The sequence below is a fragment of the Salvelinus alpinus genome, chromosome 16 (assembly GCF_045679555.1).
Source record: "Salvelinus alpinus chromosome 16, SLU_Salpinus.1, whole genome shotgun sequence".
NCBI classification, from domain to species: domain Eukaryota; kingdom Metazoa; phylum Chordata; class Actinopteri; order Salmoniformes; family Salmonidae; genus Salvelinus; species Salvelinus alpinus.
In genome coordinates, this window is record NC_092101.1 from 2138722 (window position 1) to 2156286 (window position 17565).

At 43.1% G+C, this 17565-nt stretch overlaps 1 protein-coding gene across 4 annotated transcripts in view; it reads left to right on the top strand.

Annotated features, from left to right (window-relative positions):
* Positions 1-17565, top strand: part of ttll7 (tubulin tyrosine ligase-like family, member 7) — a 125998-nt gene that overhangs the window by 80384 nt on the left and 28049 nt on the right. For all 4 annotated transcript variants that reach the window (XM_071344489.1, XM_071344490.1, XM_071344487.1 and 1 more), the window contains 5 exons: positions 1845-1992; positions 8565-8638; positions 10872-11007; positions 12968-13054; positions 15929-16163. In XM_071344489.1, coding sequence (XP_071200590.1) covers positions 1845-1992; positions 8565-8638; positions 10872-11007; positions 12968-13054; positions 15929-16163 — 680 coding nt within the window. The remainder of the gene's footprint in view (positions 1-1844; positions 1993-8564; positions 8639-10871; positions 11008-12967; positions 13055-15928; positions 16164-17565) is intronic.

Here is a 17565-nt window from a genome sequence, read left to right on the forward strand (position 1 = left end):
GTAACTAAAGTTCAGGGCAGGTTACTGGGCGGAGGCCGGTTAGTGGTACACACATACACAAATAGGCGTATGTATTCGTGTCTGTGCGTGTCTTTGTGTGTGTGTAAATGTTTATTTGAGTGTGTGTGTGTGTGTGTGTGTGTGTGTGTGTGTGTGTGTGTGTGTGTGTGTGTGTGTGTGTGTGTGTGTGTGTGTGTGTGTGTGTGTGTGTGTGTGTGTGTGTGTGTGTGTGTGTGTGTGTGTGTGTGTGTGTGTGTGTGTGTGTGTGTGTGTGTGTGTGTACACGTTTGCGTGTGTGATTGTATCCATACTGACTAGTTGTGGTTGTGCTGTCCCCGGGCTGCTTTGAGTCTCTACACTGATTGATCATCCCAGACCTGACCTCCAGCTCTCTGCTCTCTCTGTGCCTCTCCATCACATGGCTAAATATAGTGCCCATACACTCCCCATAAACAACAAGGAATGCCACTACATTAGGACTTACACACCGGAGTGGATCAAATACACCCCTACAATAGATCTGTTTACAGCACTGTGTCACAGTGATACACAGTGATGCACAGTGATACACTGAACGCAGCTCTATCCCAGTGCAGTACAATATAAATACCGTATCAGAAGAATTTCAAAAGATCTGTTTGGCAGCACCGTGATACACCGTGATACATTGAACGCAGCTCTAGGTCAGCCCAGTACAGTATAGAAAATCATTAGGAGAAAAAGCATTGTTTAACAGCTCTAGCGCAGTACAGTACCATTAATCCCCGATCAGAGGAATTTGTTTCATTGCCGATGTTTACTGCATTCATAAAGACAAAAAGGGGAGATTTGATTATTTCCCAACAAATAAATCTTGGCCTGGTGATAGAACATTGAAACAACGTCTGGCACCAGACAAACAGTGTATGTTCACTGAGTGAAAGAATGTTGCATTTCTTTATATAGGAATACCTTACCTCTGTAAGGAATGGGCCGTGGTGGCTGGGTGGGCTTGTGACTTTGTTCAATTGGAAAGATGTAGAGCTGTGCGATATGAGAAAAATCCATATTGCCTAAATTGATGTGATAATGATAAATAGAGCGATACGTTTACAATTTTAATGTGCAACAGGTTGTTTTTTATTCTCCTTTAAACTACTACTACTAGTGCGATGGTTGTCGTCATCAATTGTCCCATAACCATCACCCATATTAGCAAACGTATTTCATTCCAAACCTCACATTTCTTCAGTATAGGCTACTTATTGTAATGAACAATATCAGCAAAATACCTGCGATAAGTGATCGGTATGGTCAGTGTCGATCACTTTCGGTTTAGTCTCCAGCTCTAGAAAGGCGTCAGAAGACAATCCGTATCCCTCCGCCCCAAATGAGCTAGGGTAGTTCCCGGGGAATCCAGGACACAGAGTAACCCCAGTGCCCACCACAGGGCACAATATTACATTTAAAGGGCCAGTGAGTGGCTGAAATAAATTGCTCCCACTGGGTCAGAGAGTTAGGCCCATTGACTTCTTTATTAGGAATATGATTCTGATGGTTCTGACTCCTTCCAACTTTGCTTTTTTTAAAGGCTTTGAGCATTTGATTGGGCCTGTCAGGAGTGTGAGTTTGCACTTTTTGGGATGATATTCATTCCATTACTCCAGGGCAAACTCAAGTGCAGCTATGGTTTTTGAAAGAAACGAGAGAGGCTGGGGGCTTTGCAAGAGTAATCAAATTATACTTTATAGAGTACGTAAATCAATAAAGGTATTGGAGGGAAGCTAAATGAGAGAGAGAGAAAGAAAGAGAAAGTTTGCTGTTCTCATTGTTCGTCTCTGCTGTGTTGTGGTTTCTTCTCTCAGAGCGAGCGACAAGAAGCGTAACCTGGCCCAGCAGAAGGCGGAGGCCCAGAGACGGCTCTACGGCCAGGGCTCCATGAAGAAGCTCTCGGCCGCCTCCTCCGAGGCAGAAAAACAGCGCCACACGCTGGAGCGGAGGAAAGAGGAACTGGTGCGTAAAAAAAAAAGACTTTGAAAAATGATTGTTATAATTTCAGTAGTAGGAAATCCCTCTGCTTTAGTATTTTTTACGCATAATAATATATATAATATAATATTTACCATTTAGCAGATTATGCACATTGATATTGGAGAGATCATATGGAGAGATCATATTGACATATGGAGAGATCGACAGAATGATGGATGAGATGTGTTAAAGGACAGTAGGCCTAAATAAAACCTATGTCGGCATAGCCTTAACTGTGCCGGTGGCAGCGACCCGAACAAGAAATGTTTTTTTTGATAGAATGAGAGGAACTACTGCTCTTTCCTTGCCCATGTCACTATAAAAGTAAAAGTTTCAGTCGAACAGCGTAACATTTCATTATACATGCGTTCGAAGTAGGCTGGACGAGGTTGTCGCATACTCCAGAGCTAAGTGTCAGGTTTAAGTAGCTAGTGGGTTCCACCCCTTGATTAGTCCATTGATCAACCTTTAGGGTTCTGAACGGAGGGGGCACACGGCAACACAAGCTGTATTTTATTTTAAAAGGGCACGGGGATATCCAAGTGTGGGTGATACATACGCCACTACCCAGGGATGAGTGTACGGGCATGTACCGGCGTTTAGCCGATCATTGACTGTAATTTGAGGAACCCTGACTCTCTTCGTAAAATTTCCCACCTGACCTTCTCACAATTATTGCTCTTTGATGTGTAAAAAAATGGGAATGACGGAGAAAAAATCCACGTGAATGTTAAATTGGCAGGGCCGGTGTAAAACAGGTGTTGAGGAGGGAGGACGACGCCTTTCTTTTCAACACTAGGCCTTTTGTGCTTCTCCGCTCTGTGCCTCTGACTTCATTAGTCCGGTTCTAAATAGAGAAAAGTGGCATTCCTTCACTCATTGTTATTCAGATAGAGGTGCATGGGGGGGGGGGATTCAGACCCCAAGTTTCTTCCGCATTATTCAATTTTTGTGTATTCTGACCTTGAACTTACGCATGGGGAAAAGCCAGGTGGAGATCAAATAAATGGAGGTATGGCGTAGGTGTATACAGATATGCCATGTTCTGGCCTTGACTTAATTCCCTAGTAATTCCACCATCTTTACACAAGTGGAAACCATGAATAAGTTTGAGCACCTGTCGGTTTCAAGTGAAAAAACATCGACTTTTTCCATTCGGATAGAAATCCGATAGAAATAATACTGTTCTCCAAACACTGTAATTTATAAAATTGATAAGAGCTAGGTAAATGAGTAATCGGTTTGGAGAAGGTGATTGTGAATACAAATAGCAGTTGTTTTCGATGATTTTTCCTTTTGATCGCTGGAGATTTAAGCGGAACAAGTCATATGGAAGCGAACTGAAAATCATATCAACATGACGTGTATTTCAGCCCCTTCCACAGTGAAGTAGGCTATAAATAGCTGTGCCGTTATTCTGAATTTTACAGTGCCTTCATAAATGATTCACACCGTATGACTTACTCCACATTTTGTTGTGTCACAATATCCCATAATGACAAAGTGAAAACCCATTTTTTTGCTAATGTATTGAGAATTAAATACAGAAAATATCTCATTTACATAAGTATTCACACCCGTAAGTCAATACATGTTAGAATCACTTTTGGCAACGATTAAATCTGTGAGTCTTTCTGGGTAAGTCTCTAAGAGCTTTGCACACCTGGATTGTACAATATTTCCCCATGTATTATTTTCAAAATGCTTCAAGCTCTGTCAAATTGGTTGTTGATCATTGCTAGACAGCCATTTTCAAGTCTTGCCCTAGATTTTCAAGCAGATCAGCCGCTAAGGAACATTCACTGTCTTCTTGGTAAGCAACTCCAGTGCAGATTTTGCCTTTTTTTTTTTACATTTCCTGCTGAAATGTGAATTCATCTCCCAGTATCTGGTGGAAAGAAGACTGAAGCAGGTTTTCCTCTAGGATTTTTCCTGTGCTTAGCTCCATTCCGTTTATTTTTATCCTGAAAAACAGTCCTTAATGGTTACAAACATAACCATAACATGATGCAGCCACCAATATGCTTTAAAATATGGAGAGTGGTACTCAGTAATGTATTGTATTGGATTTGCCCCAAACATAACACTTTGTATTCAGAACAAAATGTGAATTGCTTTGCCACATTTTTTGCATTACTTTAGTGCATTACATTACTTTAGTGCCTTGTTGCAAACAGGATGCATATTTTGGAATATTTTTTATTCTGTACAGGCCTCCTTCTTTTCACTCTATCAATTAGGTTAGTATTGTGGAGTAACTACAATTTGTTGATCCATCCTCAGTTTTCTGCTATCACAGCCATTAAACTCTGTAACTGTTTTAATGTCACCGTTGGCCCCCTGAGCGTTTTCCTTCCTCTCAGGCAACTGAGTTAGGAAGGACGCCTGTATCTTTGTAGTGACTGGGTGTATTGATACAGCATCCAAAGTGTAATTAATAACTTCACCATGCTCAAAGGGATATTCAATGTCTGCTTTATTTATTTTTTTACCCATCTACCAATAGGTGCCTTTCTTTGAGAGGCATGGAAAACCTCCCTGGTCTTTGTGGTTGAATCTGTGTTTGAAATGCACTGCTCGACTGAGGGGCCTTACAGATAATTGTATGTGAGAGATGTGGTAGTCATAAAAAAATCACGTTGAACACTATTATTGCACACAGAGTGAGTCCATGCAACTCATTATGTGACTTGTTAAGCACATTTTGACTCCTGAACATATTAGTCTTGCCATAACAAAGGGGTTGAATACTTTTTGACTCGAGACATTTCATCTTTTAAATTTGTATTCATTTGAAAACAATTTTGAAAAACATAATTCCACCATGACATTATGGGGTATTGTGTGTTTAGGCCATTGACAAGAACAATCTAAATTGAATCCATTTTAAATTCAGGCTATAACAACTCAAAATGTGAAAGAAGTCAAGGGGTGTGAATACTTTCTCAAAGCACTGTAATTGTGTGTCCAAATCATTCGCGGGGATGACATTTGGAGACCGAAGCGATAGGCTGTAGTGCTGAACCTACCGAGTTGATTTATACGCTTTAGAATGTTCTAATTGAATGACCGGGCTTTTCCAAAAAAAATAATAATAATGTTGTATTATGTTAAATATTAGCTACTATTAAGAGCCACGGTCAGTAATACCCACGTACATGTGTAACTGTCACTTTAGTGTTACTTTCCTTTCAATTTGTAGCCTACATTTTGCGACGTTCAGTTCTGTCAACCTTTCTTTCCTCTGTTACGTCCGTGTAGTTGTTGTTGAGGGTCGCTAGCAATACTGTATTATATTAGGCTATTAGGCTTCATTTAGAACATGTCGTCCATTTGAATCATAATGGAACTCACACCACAGGTAGCAGGTCAAACCTGGCGCACGGTCCACGACGACTGTCCACGACGACTGTCCCGTTGTTATTACAGTTCCATGATTAGTGAGGAATAGAGTAGATTTATAGGACTATTATTATTCTTCATTATGAAGTATTATTATTATATTACCCTATTGTGCACTTTTCTCCCCTTCCAATATTCCATGGATTGAACTTGAATGTGGCAACTTTCAGGATGAATCAAACCACTGTATTTGTGATTCATCAATATATTTTGTTCATATATATTACAATATCAGAGTATTTTCCATCTACCAATTGGTGCTGAAACAGAGACGAATATGCATATATTTAATGTCTTTCTTTCATTGATCCCTAATATTTTGAACCCGTCCTCTCAATATATTCTTGTGAGTTTGTTGACAAAATTCGAATGAAAGGTACACCGTATTTAACCCTATCAGTCCCGAGACCCCAGAAAAGGACAGCTTTTCATTTATCTCACATTCATTTAGCCATTATATTTAGCCTCACAATGATGTGTTTCTCCATTTTCTTTTCAGGACAACCAGGGATACATGTAGAGCAGAAAACAACAACAAACAAACCTGATAAAAATGAAATTATATGAATACTTTAAGTACAGAAATTGTTTGCTCAGTGTGAAATGAATATACAACTAGTCAGTGACAACAGTTTGGAGTTTGTGACAGCAACTGTCCGTTTATTACAGTATTATAGACACTATGTCCTGGGATTTCCTATGATCGTCTATGTAGAAGAACCCTTTGTCTTCTAATGACTCTTGTGTAGCCTGTGAGCTGCATAGAGATAAACGTGTGTGTTCGTATGAGTCTCAGCTTTTCATAGAATGTATTTTAATAGTGTGTAGCTCAAACCATTCTGACTCTACAGACGTTCTTATAAAAAGACTCGGCCCTGGGGCCACTTTGGGATCCGCCATTGTCTCACAAACACAGCTCTAGCTCATCCCCCGTTAATCACACATCACGACTGATGGTTGGTACCAATGATTGCAGAAGAAATAGACAAAACCAACGGTACCTTGAAGTCTGTAGCTCAAACACACAATCTTTAAAAGAGGATGGAAGTCCAAAAATCACGCCAGCACGATGGTGGGACTCATTGGGTTAAAGGTGGCTTGAAGTGGAAATGACATCGATTTTGCACCATTTAAATCTTATTCGAATCTGTTCACATACACCCTCAGAAAGAATGTCATTTTTTGGGGGTTTGTCTGTTGTGATAAGTGAACGTATAGATGTGCAAATGTCAATGTTTTCATACATTCATAGAACGTTTGGAAATGACGTAGACTCAGGTATTTGTGAAAATGCAATCGTATTATGAATGTGAAAGACATGCATTTGAGCAATTAATAGACACCGCGGTCAATACAAACTCAGTCTTGTCCAGATCCGGACTCTACACAGACTGGTGCGCCATAACCAGTCACAGCTAGAGTAGGCCTGTCATACAAATAGGCCATGCCATACGAGAATGTGCCATTCACGTTGATGTTGCACCGCGCCGGGCTGTGTTTACCGGCAGCAGAACAGCGCGAGTTTGTCTGGATCAGTGTTGAGAAAGCGGTAGCAAAAGTCACAAAAGAAACCTGAATTGTTTTCTGCAAATATATAAACAACAGGAGTCTTACTTTTTTGGAACTTTTACAGTCCTATTGCTCAAAAACAACAAACTACTTCTCCCTCAGCCTTAGCCCATTCATAGACGCTAACTACCTTTAGCGTCTGTTCATGAAGGTGTGTTCTGGCTGGTGGAGTTTTGTTAAGTGGCCCCTTGTTCTGAAAGGTAACAGGCATTGCTTGTGGTACATCATCTTTCATATCAGCAATAAATAATACAATTCAAATAAAAGGTTCATATTACTTCACACTTTTATAGGGTTATGGTTATTGTCTTTTTTTTTTTTTTTTTAAGATTCTTTCTCACTGATATAAAACATTTGTTCCATATGTTTCAAAAACCTTATCACAGGCAATGATTATTGAGGTTTCTAAATGTTAAAACGGAGTGTCGGGATTGTTGTTCACCTGGTCCCACCGGTAAGCGGTGCTTATGGCTGAGAACCCTTGGGATAAGACAGAATGCCTTGTTAATGCCTTGGGTTCTCGAGAACGTCAGCCTGTTCAGAACAACAACAACAACGATATTAGCCTGAGCCAGATGAGCAAACATCTAGCACAGGGGACAGTAGATAAACCCTCTCATACTTTGTCAGTGTTTCGTTGACAGTCAAAATTGCACTGTGAATACGATGGGGGGCGGGGGGAAGTCTACCACTCACCCATTTGTCCAGGTGATAACATAACATCTGCAGTACAGGTCTCTGTGTTATTTAAGGTTCTAGATAGCTAAATGACTTAGCTACCAATTCATATTGCTAGCCTGCTAAGTAAATTGGCCTACATGAATAGATACGCCAAAGTCTTAGCCACGTACTGCATAGCTAGATTGATTGTGTTGAGATTCCCAATCACTGCCCTCGTCATCCCTTTCCCCCCCCAGAAATATTGGGTTTGTGAATCTGAAACAGTTCATCTCCTGAATGGCTGGAGGCAGCAGACAATGTACTAGCTGTGATTTACAACTGATAACAATATTTATTAGACTACCTAGTGATTTATTGTCGAATTTTATTAATCATGTGTTGACTGCATCCTTTTAATTCTGCCAACAGTGCCAATCTCTACGTAATGGAATTTTGGGTCAAATATAACATTAATATTTATTTTTACTCTAATATTTATTTTTACTCTTATAAAGTTGGTTTTGAAACATAATATGAAAATATGAAAATATCTGTTGGTTTCATTTCAGCAAAGTAGTAAAAACAGTGTCAGTTCCACTTTAAGATAAGATAAGATGTACTGACAACCCGATTGAAGGAAAAATCAGCCAGAGAATCTGTTGGCCAGCAAGCGAGAGGGTTTTCAGCAGTTTAATTTAAATGTTTTCACTGCGTGCAAGATAGCTACATCTGTAGAGTGTGTTACTCGCCTGCATAAGGTAAGTCTGAATACCAACTACAGAGAACTGCATCGGAAAGGTGTGCGTAGGAAAGGCGTATATTTCCTAAGTCTGAATCGGGCCCATGGTGAATTTGGGCTGGTAATATATTTGTTTATTTTTTACCCAACGTTTTTTCTTTTACCTGTTGTTTTTTTTCTGCAGAAAGAGCAATTGACTCAGGTCCGCAAGCAGATCTCCCGGGAGGAGCATGAAAAGAGACATCTGGGGAACTACAGGTAAGGGGGGGAAGAGGCACCGAGTGAGGAGGGCTTCGCTTACATTTACGGGGTCACATGCGGAGCACCGGGATCTCAGGAGGATAAATAACATTGGGAGAGAAAATCAATTGAATGTTTGAGTGGGACGAAAGTGAGAACGCGACAGAGTGGGGGGGGTGCGGAGGCTTGAGTTGTGACTCTTATGCGTGAGTGGTACCAAGGAGTTATCGAGAGAAAGAAAGAGAGAGAGAGTGCGTTGCAGAGGTTTGAGTCGTGGATCCCGTGCGTTCACAAAGGCAGCGCAGCCACGTCATGCGAAAAGAACAGGCGAATGATTAAGCGTCTGATCTCTCACTCTCCCTCTCCTCCTCTTCTTCCTCCTCTCTCTGATAAAGACTTCAGAAGACGTACGTAGGCCAGTCAATTCCTTATAGTATCGTTGACGTGTCTGAGTCGGAGCTTGTATTTCGTTCATTGTTAATACTCTCTCCATCCCTCTGCTTTCTCTTTCTGTCTCTCTTTCCCGCTCTCTCCCCCCACCTCTCGCTCGCTCTCCCTTTTGCATAAGTGACCTCTTCCCTGAACACTCAATGAGCGGATAGTCTAATGGCGACGTGCGTCTGTGAATTATTGTCGGTAGCTAACCCTGCCAGACACACCAGTCTGGAACCCGAGCTAATAAACCCTGACTGTGTCCCAAGTGGCACCCTATTCCCTTTATAGCGCACTACTTTTGACAAGGGCCCATAGGGCCATAGTGCACTATATAGGGAATACAGTGCAATTTGGGACGCAAGCCCCTGGGATTCATACACGGCATCGGGATCTGATTTAGGCTCGCTCGTTAGCGTCTCTTAACTAACTTAGCCCGTCATTAGATGAAATGCACTTCAGGTACGGGAGTCAGACGAGAGACCAGCATCAAAGGGAGCTCAGGTCCAGTGCCTGTCACCGTGTTTTTCGTTTATCAAACTTCTCAGAAGTGTGTGTGTGCATGCCTGTGTAAGTGCATGTCTATGCGTGTGCGTGTTTATGTGTGAATGTGTGTGTGTGTGTGTGTGTGTGTTAACCAGCGTAGGGGGCTTAATAAGAGGCTGGGAAGGGACAAGTCAAGTCGAAACTCATTGAAATAGGTCAAGTTTTTAGCTGATGTAATTGCGAGTTCTTACACGATCCCCAACTAATCAAAACAAGGGCTGAAATATGCAGAAACATTCTGAACATGAACAACTCCTTCAGAAGAAACATGTGGGTCAAATCGCAGATTAAGCAGCCATATGTTTAAAAGCTGGGGCCAAAATATGAGCGATGGCGAAAACACAGCCTGCGTCCCAAATGATACCCTATTCCCTGTATAGTGTACTACTTTTGACTAGAGCCCTATAGTGCCATCGCTAAACTTTGCCTCTCGAGTTGAGCCATCACTCACATGTGTAGCTCTTAAAGGATTGACAGCTTTATCCCCCCACGATCTCAACATTTACATTGGTTTATCCCCTTGATTATGGTGGGTAGGGGGCCGTTCCAACCCCAAAGCAGGCTGTTCGCGCTTCAAAATGACTGGCTATACAGATGTTCGATCCCGCTGTTGCAGGAGAACTTTCCTTTAATGCCAAACTTATTTGAGGTTTAAAAAGGCTTCTGAAGATTGTAAATTCCACTTTGAAATATCAGACTTGATTTCCCCTTGCGAAAAATGCATCAACCCTGCAAAAAGGCCCATTAATTATAAAGTCACATTTCCGGTTGCTGCAGGATTATTTTCCTGCTGCAGCAAACTGGCTAAAATGTCAAAATCCTACATTTAAGCCAGTCTCTACCATCAATTCAATTAGCCGTCTATTAGCACTGAGCCCACTGTGCAAAAACTAGTTGAATCAACATTGTTTGCTCATCATTTCAACCCAAAAATGCAATATGATGACGTTGAATCAACGAGGAAAACTGATTGGATTTGAAATAAGTGATCAATGTAAGAGAGTTTAGTCTTTTTTTTTCACCCAACTTTTAACTTAAATTCAATATGTCATTGAATGTTGATTTTACATTGAATTCACATTAGTTGACAACTCAACCAAATGTAAATCAAATCTGTACGTTGAACTGACGTCTGTGCCCAGTGGGAGGGACCTTAAACTTACACTAAAAAAACGTCAATAGAAAAAGGTACCGGTTGACTTTCCTCGGGTGTTACTGTTCATTTCAATTAATGTTATGTCATTGTTTTTGTTCCCTCTCTCTCCTCCCACAGACGTATTTACCCCCCAGATGACAAGCTTCTCCTGGAGAAGTATGAAAGCCTCCTCTCAGCTGCCTTTCAGACCTTCCTCGCCGGCCGTGCGGCCTCACTTCAAAAGGAAATGAATAATCCTCTGAAACGAATGAAGGTATGTACCTGAGACTGAACAGCACACACACACACTCTACTCTCTTTACCTCTCTCTCTTTTTCACTCGCCTTCTCTATCTCTCTCTCTCTCTCTCCATCTCTCTCTTGCCCCTCACCTCTATTTAGATGCTCTCTGCAAAAAAAAAAGAAGAGAGAAAAATACATGCAGAGAGAGAGAGTGTCTCCTCGATCCGTGTTTTGTCACCTTGTCCTTGAAAAGCGTCCATTGACCGCTGATCATAGCATTTGTTAAAAAGCAGGACGAACCCGTACAACCTCCATCTTTGTTTCCAGGTGCTTTGTCTGGCTCTGGCCTTTCCCCTTCTCCTCAGTCTCGGGCGTTCACTGTTATTCCTTAGCTCCTCTTCTCTGTGAATCGTCACAGTGTTAATTTGAAGCGGTTTCTCAAAGATCTCAATGTATTTGAAGGTGCCTGTGATGGTGCCGTGTTGCTGCGGTTTGTGGCGCGAGGGTACGTTCATCGGGAAAATAATTGTTCATAAGGAAATCGCAGGGATGCTCTGGCATTGGGGGAGAGACGGACTGCAATCCCAAATGGCACCCTATTGCCAATAGCGCAGTGCTTTTGACAAGGGCCCATAGAGCTCTGGTCGAAAGCTGTGCTTTATGTAGGGAATAGGGTGCCATTTGGGATGCACACAATGCTTTCTGAGGAGTTTTATTCATGATGCATTTCAGATGGAGTGGTGGTGTTTGGTTTCTATACTGCGAGAAAGGGATAAAGAAAGGGAGAGAGAGAGCGAGTGGGTAGACAAGGAGGAGTATGAGAGAGAGACGAGAGAAAGCGGTAAAGTGGTATGGTTGATACTTGGGGGGTTTGGACCGGTAGGGAGTTAGCAAAAGGGGAGCGAGTGTGTTTGAGAGTAGGAGAAAGGGAGACCGAGGGAGGAAGAGAGAGAGAGCGACAGAGGGAGTTTTAGGAGGAGGGAGGGTGAGACAGATAGACAAACAGAGAGTTAGCAATAGCCTGGAATGGAGGGAGAGAGGGAACGAGAGCTGGAGGGAGGGAGGGAGGGAGGGAGCACGGCAAAGGGATTTGGAGGGATCTGCCATATGTACATGTGGCTTTGAGTCTATATGAGCTAACCTCCTGCAGAGCGAGAGGCTGGCTGCGCTGGTTGGTTGGTTCATGATCAGGGATTCAACCAAATGCCAACACAGCTTTGGCCTTATGACCCTGGCACACAAACACACACACACACACAGACACGCACACACACACACACACACTTTTGTCCCCGCATTTGACATTTGAGCAGCCTAAAGCTACTTGATTGCTAATCTGAGAGACCACAGTCACGTTTAATCTGTATTTGAGAGACAATGGGAGGGTGCCGTGCGCGACAGCAAAGCAACATTAATCACCCTCTCTCTTTAATTCAGCCGCGGCCAAAAAGGAGAAGGGGCCCGGCGTTTTTGGGGCCACAGGGAACATAAAGTTTCCAGATTTGATCATGTCCGCGTTCCAGATGGCACCCTATTCCCTACGTAGTGCACTATTTATAGGGCATCGGGTGCCATTTGGGACTCAGCCCCATACATCAATAAAGAGTCAGCCCAAAGAGCCACACATGTTCTGCCAGGTCTTCCATGGTCTAGCTATGCAATGGTACTGAGCCATTATGGAAGTGGAACACCTGAGTTTTCACGTCCGCTTGCAGGTCGGGAGTAGCAACAGAAGCTTTACCACCCTTATTAGTGGTTGTCGATTGATTGATTGATTAAATGTGTAATTGATAGAATTCATCATTTGGTACTTGGTTGACGGTACCGTGTTTTACGGTACCATAGGCTGTTGTACTGACTCTAGATCTGCACTCGTACTCAAACTTCTGGTTAAGTCTCCCATTGACGTGAACGAATGATTTACATCTCCGTTGAATCTATTTATTCATGGTTTATCAAGTACTAACCGACTGTATTCTGTGTGTGTGCAAGGAGGAGGACATCTTGGACCTGCTGGAGCAGTGTGAGCTGGACGACGAGAAGCTGCTGGGGAAATCGTCACGGCAGAGAGGACCCAAGGTGAGATAGAGGGGGAGGGAGGGAGGAAGAGAGGCCTCTTCGTCTTCTCCAAACATCTCTGGGTCCATGAAAAGTGCTCTGTAAAAATCCATGTATTATCATTATTAACAGAGAAAAAAGAGAGATGGAAGAATGAGAGAGAGGAGAGTATGAGGTGGAGGAGGGAGGTTTGAAAGCGAGGAATGAATGAAGGAAGGAAGGGAGGTAGAGAGAGGGGGCAGATGCCCTAAGGGAACACACAGAAAGAGAGAGGGAGAACGTCTGAGAGAAAGGGGAGGAGGAAAAAAGGCAGAGAAGCAGATGTATAGAAAGGCTGATGCCTTAAGGCAGGCATTTCCAACCTTTTTAGCGCTGGTTTCCCTTTTTCACATTTGAAAAATGTCACCCCCCCCCCTCTTTTTTTTAAAATGATTGTTTATTGAGATAGCCTATATTAAATACACCACTAGCTTGATTTTGTTTTAATTCGAGGGACCTAGGAAAATGTTGTTTTGAAGCTCATTTCCTGCAATTATACATCCTGCAACTCATGACGCCTTTTAGGTAGGCTTTTTAGTAATAATAATAATTGTGAGGAAAATAAAGTCCAGACCCGATTTCTCCAAATGTTATTCCCCTACCAAATATGTTTTTATTATGATCATTTATATGAACCCTCAATTTAATTATACATAGTCTTTTACAGAACGTGAATAGATCAATTGATAGCAACGGAGTCACACATGGTATAAGATTACTTCCCAAGCAAAGTCCATTTTCTTTGACTCTTCGACTTTAGAAGGCTGTAGCTCAGCTTCTGAATGTCATAGAGACAAGCCAAATATATTCCAACGTGCATCAGTCATGTCTTCCTATGGCATTTCACCTCTTGCTTCTAGCAAACATTGAAGATATTGGCGTTGTTTTTAGATCTGTCGAAACAATCGCAAATTGTATTTGCAAAACGTTGGCGCCCCCTAGGTCAGGAACCCCTGCCTTAAGGTATCAGAGAGAGAGAGAAAGTGATCCAGAAAAAGCACGTAATGGAGATGGAGAGTCAAAGCAAGATAGGCCCTGGTACAACCAATCCCCTAAGGGAAGACCTGTCAGCTCTCCCTCTCCCTCACTTCCCCTCTCCCTCTCTCTCAGTCCGTTACCCCACATGCCTCAATCCCCCACAATCCCCCATCCCCCATGACAGCACATTACTCTCCCCATCGCCTTTCCCCTATCTCCCTTTCTCCATCTTTCTCTCCACAACCCTACATCTAAACCCATCCCTCACTGAAGTGGGGGAAACGCACGACGGGCTGCGTCCCAAATGGCACCCTCTTTCTCTACATAGTGCACTATTCTTTACCAAAAATACTACACAGGGAAAAAGGTGCCACTTGGGACGTAAGTCACCAAGTGTGCGCAGCGATTCAATGGGACAGTTTTCTGCTGTATTAGGGCCCTTTCCACGAGGATAACGACTCGTTCAGACACAATTGCTTTTGTCGAAATTAATTTGTGCCTGTCGCTTTGGACCATGCCAAGTGCGGGCTGACGTGGACTGACTGGCCTGCTGGCCCTCCTCTGAGTGCTCTGATGGATCGACACACTCCCAGGGGCTGTATTACGGGCCATCTGGAAAAAAGAGGGAGAGAGGGGTTGAAATGAAGCAATTTAAATACCGTGGATTCATACTTAAGCAGTGCAGAAAGGGTTGATAGAAGGGGGAGAGAGAGAGAAGGTGATAGAGAGAGATGGTTTTCTTTTCTCCCCTTTCTCTTTTTTCTGTCCCTCTCGTTCTATCCTCTGCTATTTTTGTCTCTCCCTTTCTCTCTTTCTTCCCCCTCTCTCACTCTCGCCACTTTGTTCCCCCCTCCGGTGATTGTATATAAGCTCATGCCTAGGATCACATCCTGCACATACATTTTGTACGCGAGAAGCGCTTGCTAAATTAGCTGATGAATAACAGATGTGAATGCTTTATTAATGCTAACAATGTGTTCCTTCCATGGTGTGAAATAGACATTCAATTTAATTAACTTTTTTTGTGTCTGGTGGTGAGGGGGGGAAATGATAAATTCATGCTACAAAGGCCAAGAAGGAGGATTTGAGTGGCCGCTTGGATTTAATTAATATGTCTCTCCACCGTCGCTTTAATCACAGCTACAGAGACAACACACACACGCGGCTCATTGGGTGTGTACACATTAATGGCGTGTGGAACACGCTCACATGTGCGTGCGCAGACGAGCACAGATGCACGTACAGGATCTTAATTTGATCACTCTTTTTTTTGCAGAGAATTTTCCTGCACGGCAGGAAATGCAAAATATTAGTGTATTCATGGTTTAAAAAGGCCAATTAAGTTTGTCATTTCCACTTTAAAATGGCAGACTTGATTTGCCCTAACGAAAAATGTATTAACCCCAACAAAAAATGTCCATTAATTATAATCCACCTAATAATTCACATTTCCTGTTGCTGCAGGATTATTTTCCTGCTGTAGCAAACTGGCTCAAATTAAGTTTGTACATCAGTACACATAGACAGACACACATATGCATGCATGCACAAACACGCATACATATAGTACACAGACAGACACACACCACATACACACCAGATACACACACAGTCATACACTTACACACATAGTCATACACTGACACACATACACACCGATGCACACGCGTATTTGTAGACACATGAACACTCACACTGACACACACACACACGTACGGGCCCGTGGTGTCACCTCTGCTTCTCACAGTGACGGACGGTAATTGGCTAGGGTTGAAGGGTGTGTCTGTGGGTGCTGACATAATCATCTCTCTCTCACTGTGTGTCCGTGTCTCTCTGTCTGTGTGTCTCTCCTTTTGTGTGTGTGTGTGTGTGTGTCAGCCCCTGTCCTCCATGCCTGAGAGCGCCCAGACGCCGTGCGGCAGGAGACAAAGGGAGTATGGAGGCGACGGAGGAGACGCCAGCGGCAGCAGCGTCAACAACAGCAGCTCCGAGGATGGCCCTGAAGAGGAGGATGACAGGGAGGATGAGAGGGAAGGAGGGAAGACAAGGGAGAAAAAGAGTGTCTCTTACGACCTGGGAGAGAACAAGTATAAGTCGTCGCCGGAGCGCTCAGGTGAAGAGGAGAGGAGGAGAGCAACCCATACACGCACCGAAACACACAAATGCACAGGCGTACACGCACAGAGACACAGACAGAGACCCGAGACACGCACAGAAACACACAAATGCACAGGCGTACACGCACAGAGACACAGACAGAGACACGCACAGAAACACATACACACACTCCTTCCCCCTTCACACACACACACCCTCGTAAAATGGAGGAGGGGGTCTGGGAATGTCTTTATTAGCAATCAGAGGCCTCTTCTATAAGAAGGGCATTTCACAGACATTCTCTCCATTTCCTCCTTTCTTGGACTGCTTCCCAAATGGCACCCTATTCTCTGTAGAGTGCACTACTTTTGACCAAAGCCCTATGGACCCTGGTCAAAAGTAGTGCACTAAGTTTATATAGGGAATAGGGTTCCATTTGGGATGTAGTCCTGGTATATTGGGGAGAAGGCTGTTTTATGAGAGGGCTCTCTCTGGCCATGATGCCTTCCAGATGACTACAAGGGTCCAATGATTACTAAAACAAACTTGTGTCACACACGTGCACGCATGCAGACACACACTTAGGCTGTCCTATACACGCAGGCAGGCAGGGAGGTTGGTAAGTAGGTAGGTGCCCATGCACGTACACGCACACACGTACGCACCTTTTCTCTCTAATACACGTGTGCAAATACTCATAGGCATTAGACACATGATTGCTCTATGTTACCCTCACACACACATACACACTCTCTCTCTCTCTCGCTCTCTCACGCTCTTTCTCTCCAGCATGCCAAGTTCCTAGATATACTGCAGTGTTGGGTTTTGGTGGTGTCGGCCAGGTCCCGGTCTAGCTAAATTAGTGATGTAAATCTGCACAATGCATTTGTTTACCTAATTAATACATGAAACAGGCTAAATCCATATTTTTTAATTAGGGTCATCGTCTGATGATGGCTCTATGGGAAGGCTTTTCATTCTACTAGTTGTCATCGTGTGTGTGTGTGTGTGTGTGTGTGTGTGTGTGTGTGTGTGTGTGTGTGTGTGTGTGTGTGTGTGTGTGTGTGTGTGTGTGTGTGTGTGTGTGTGTGTGTGTGTGTGTGTGTGTGTGTGTGTGTGTGTGTGGCATGTAATGGAGGGAGATAGAGAGGCTTGTGGCTTACCTTGAAAACTCTTTCAGCAAATTGGCCTGAAATGTGCTCTTCGGGAAACTAGAGGGAAAGATTGATAAGTTGGACATTCCTACAGGTTTTATAAGGTAATGTGTCTTTTCCACCAAGTTTCAAAGTCCCAGTCCAGGTAGCGAAAACACACAGAAATCTATTTGTGTGTTGCATTGTGAAATATTGGGTGGTTTTCTGCTCGAGCATTATATTTTCCATTAGGGGTATATCCCAAATGGCACCCGATTCCATATA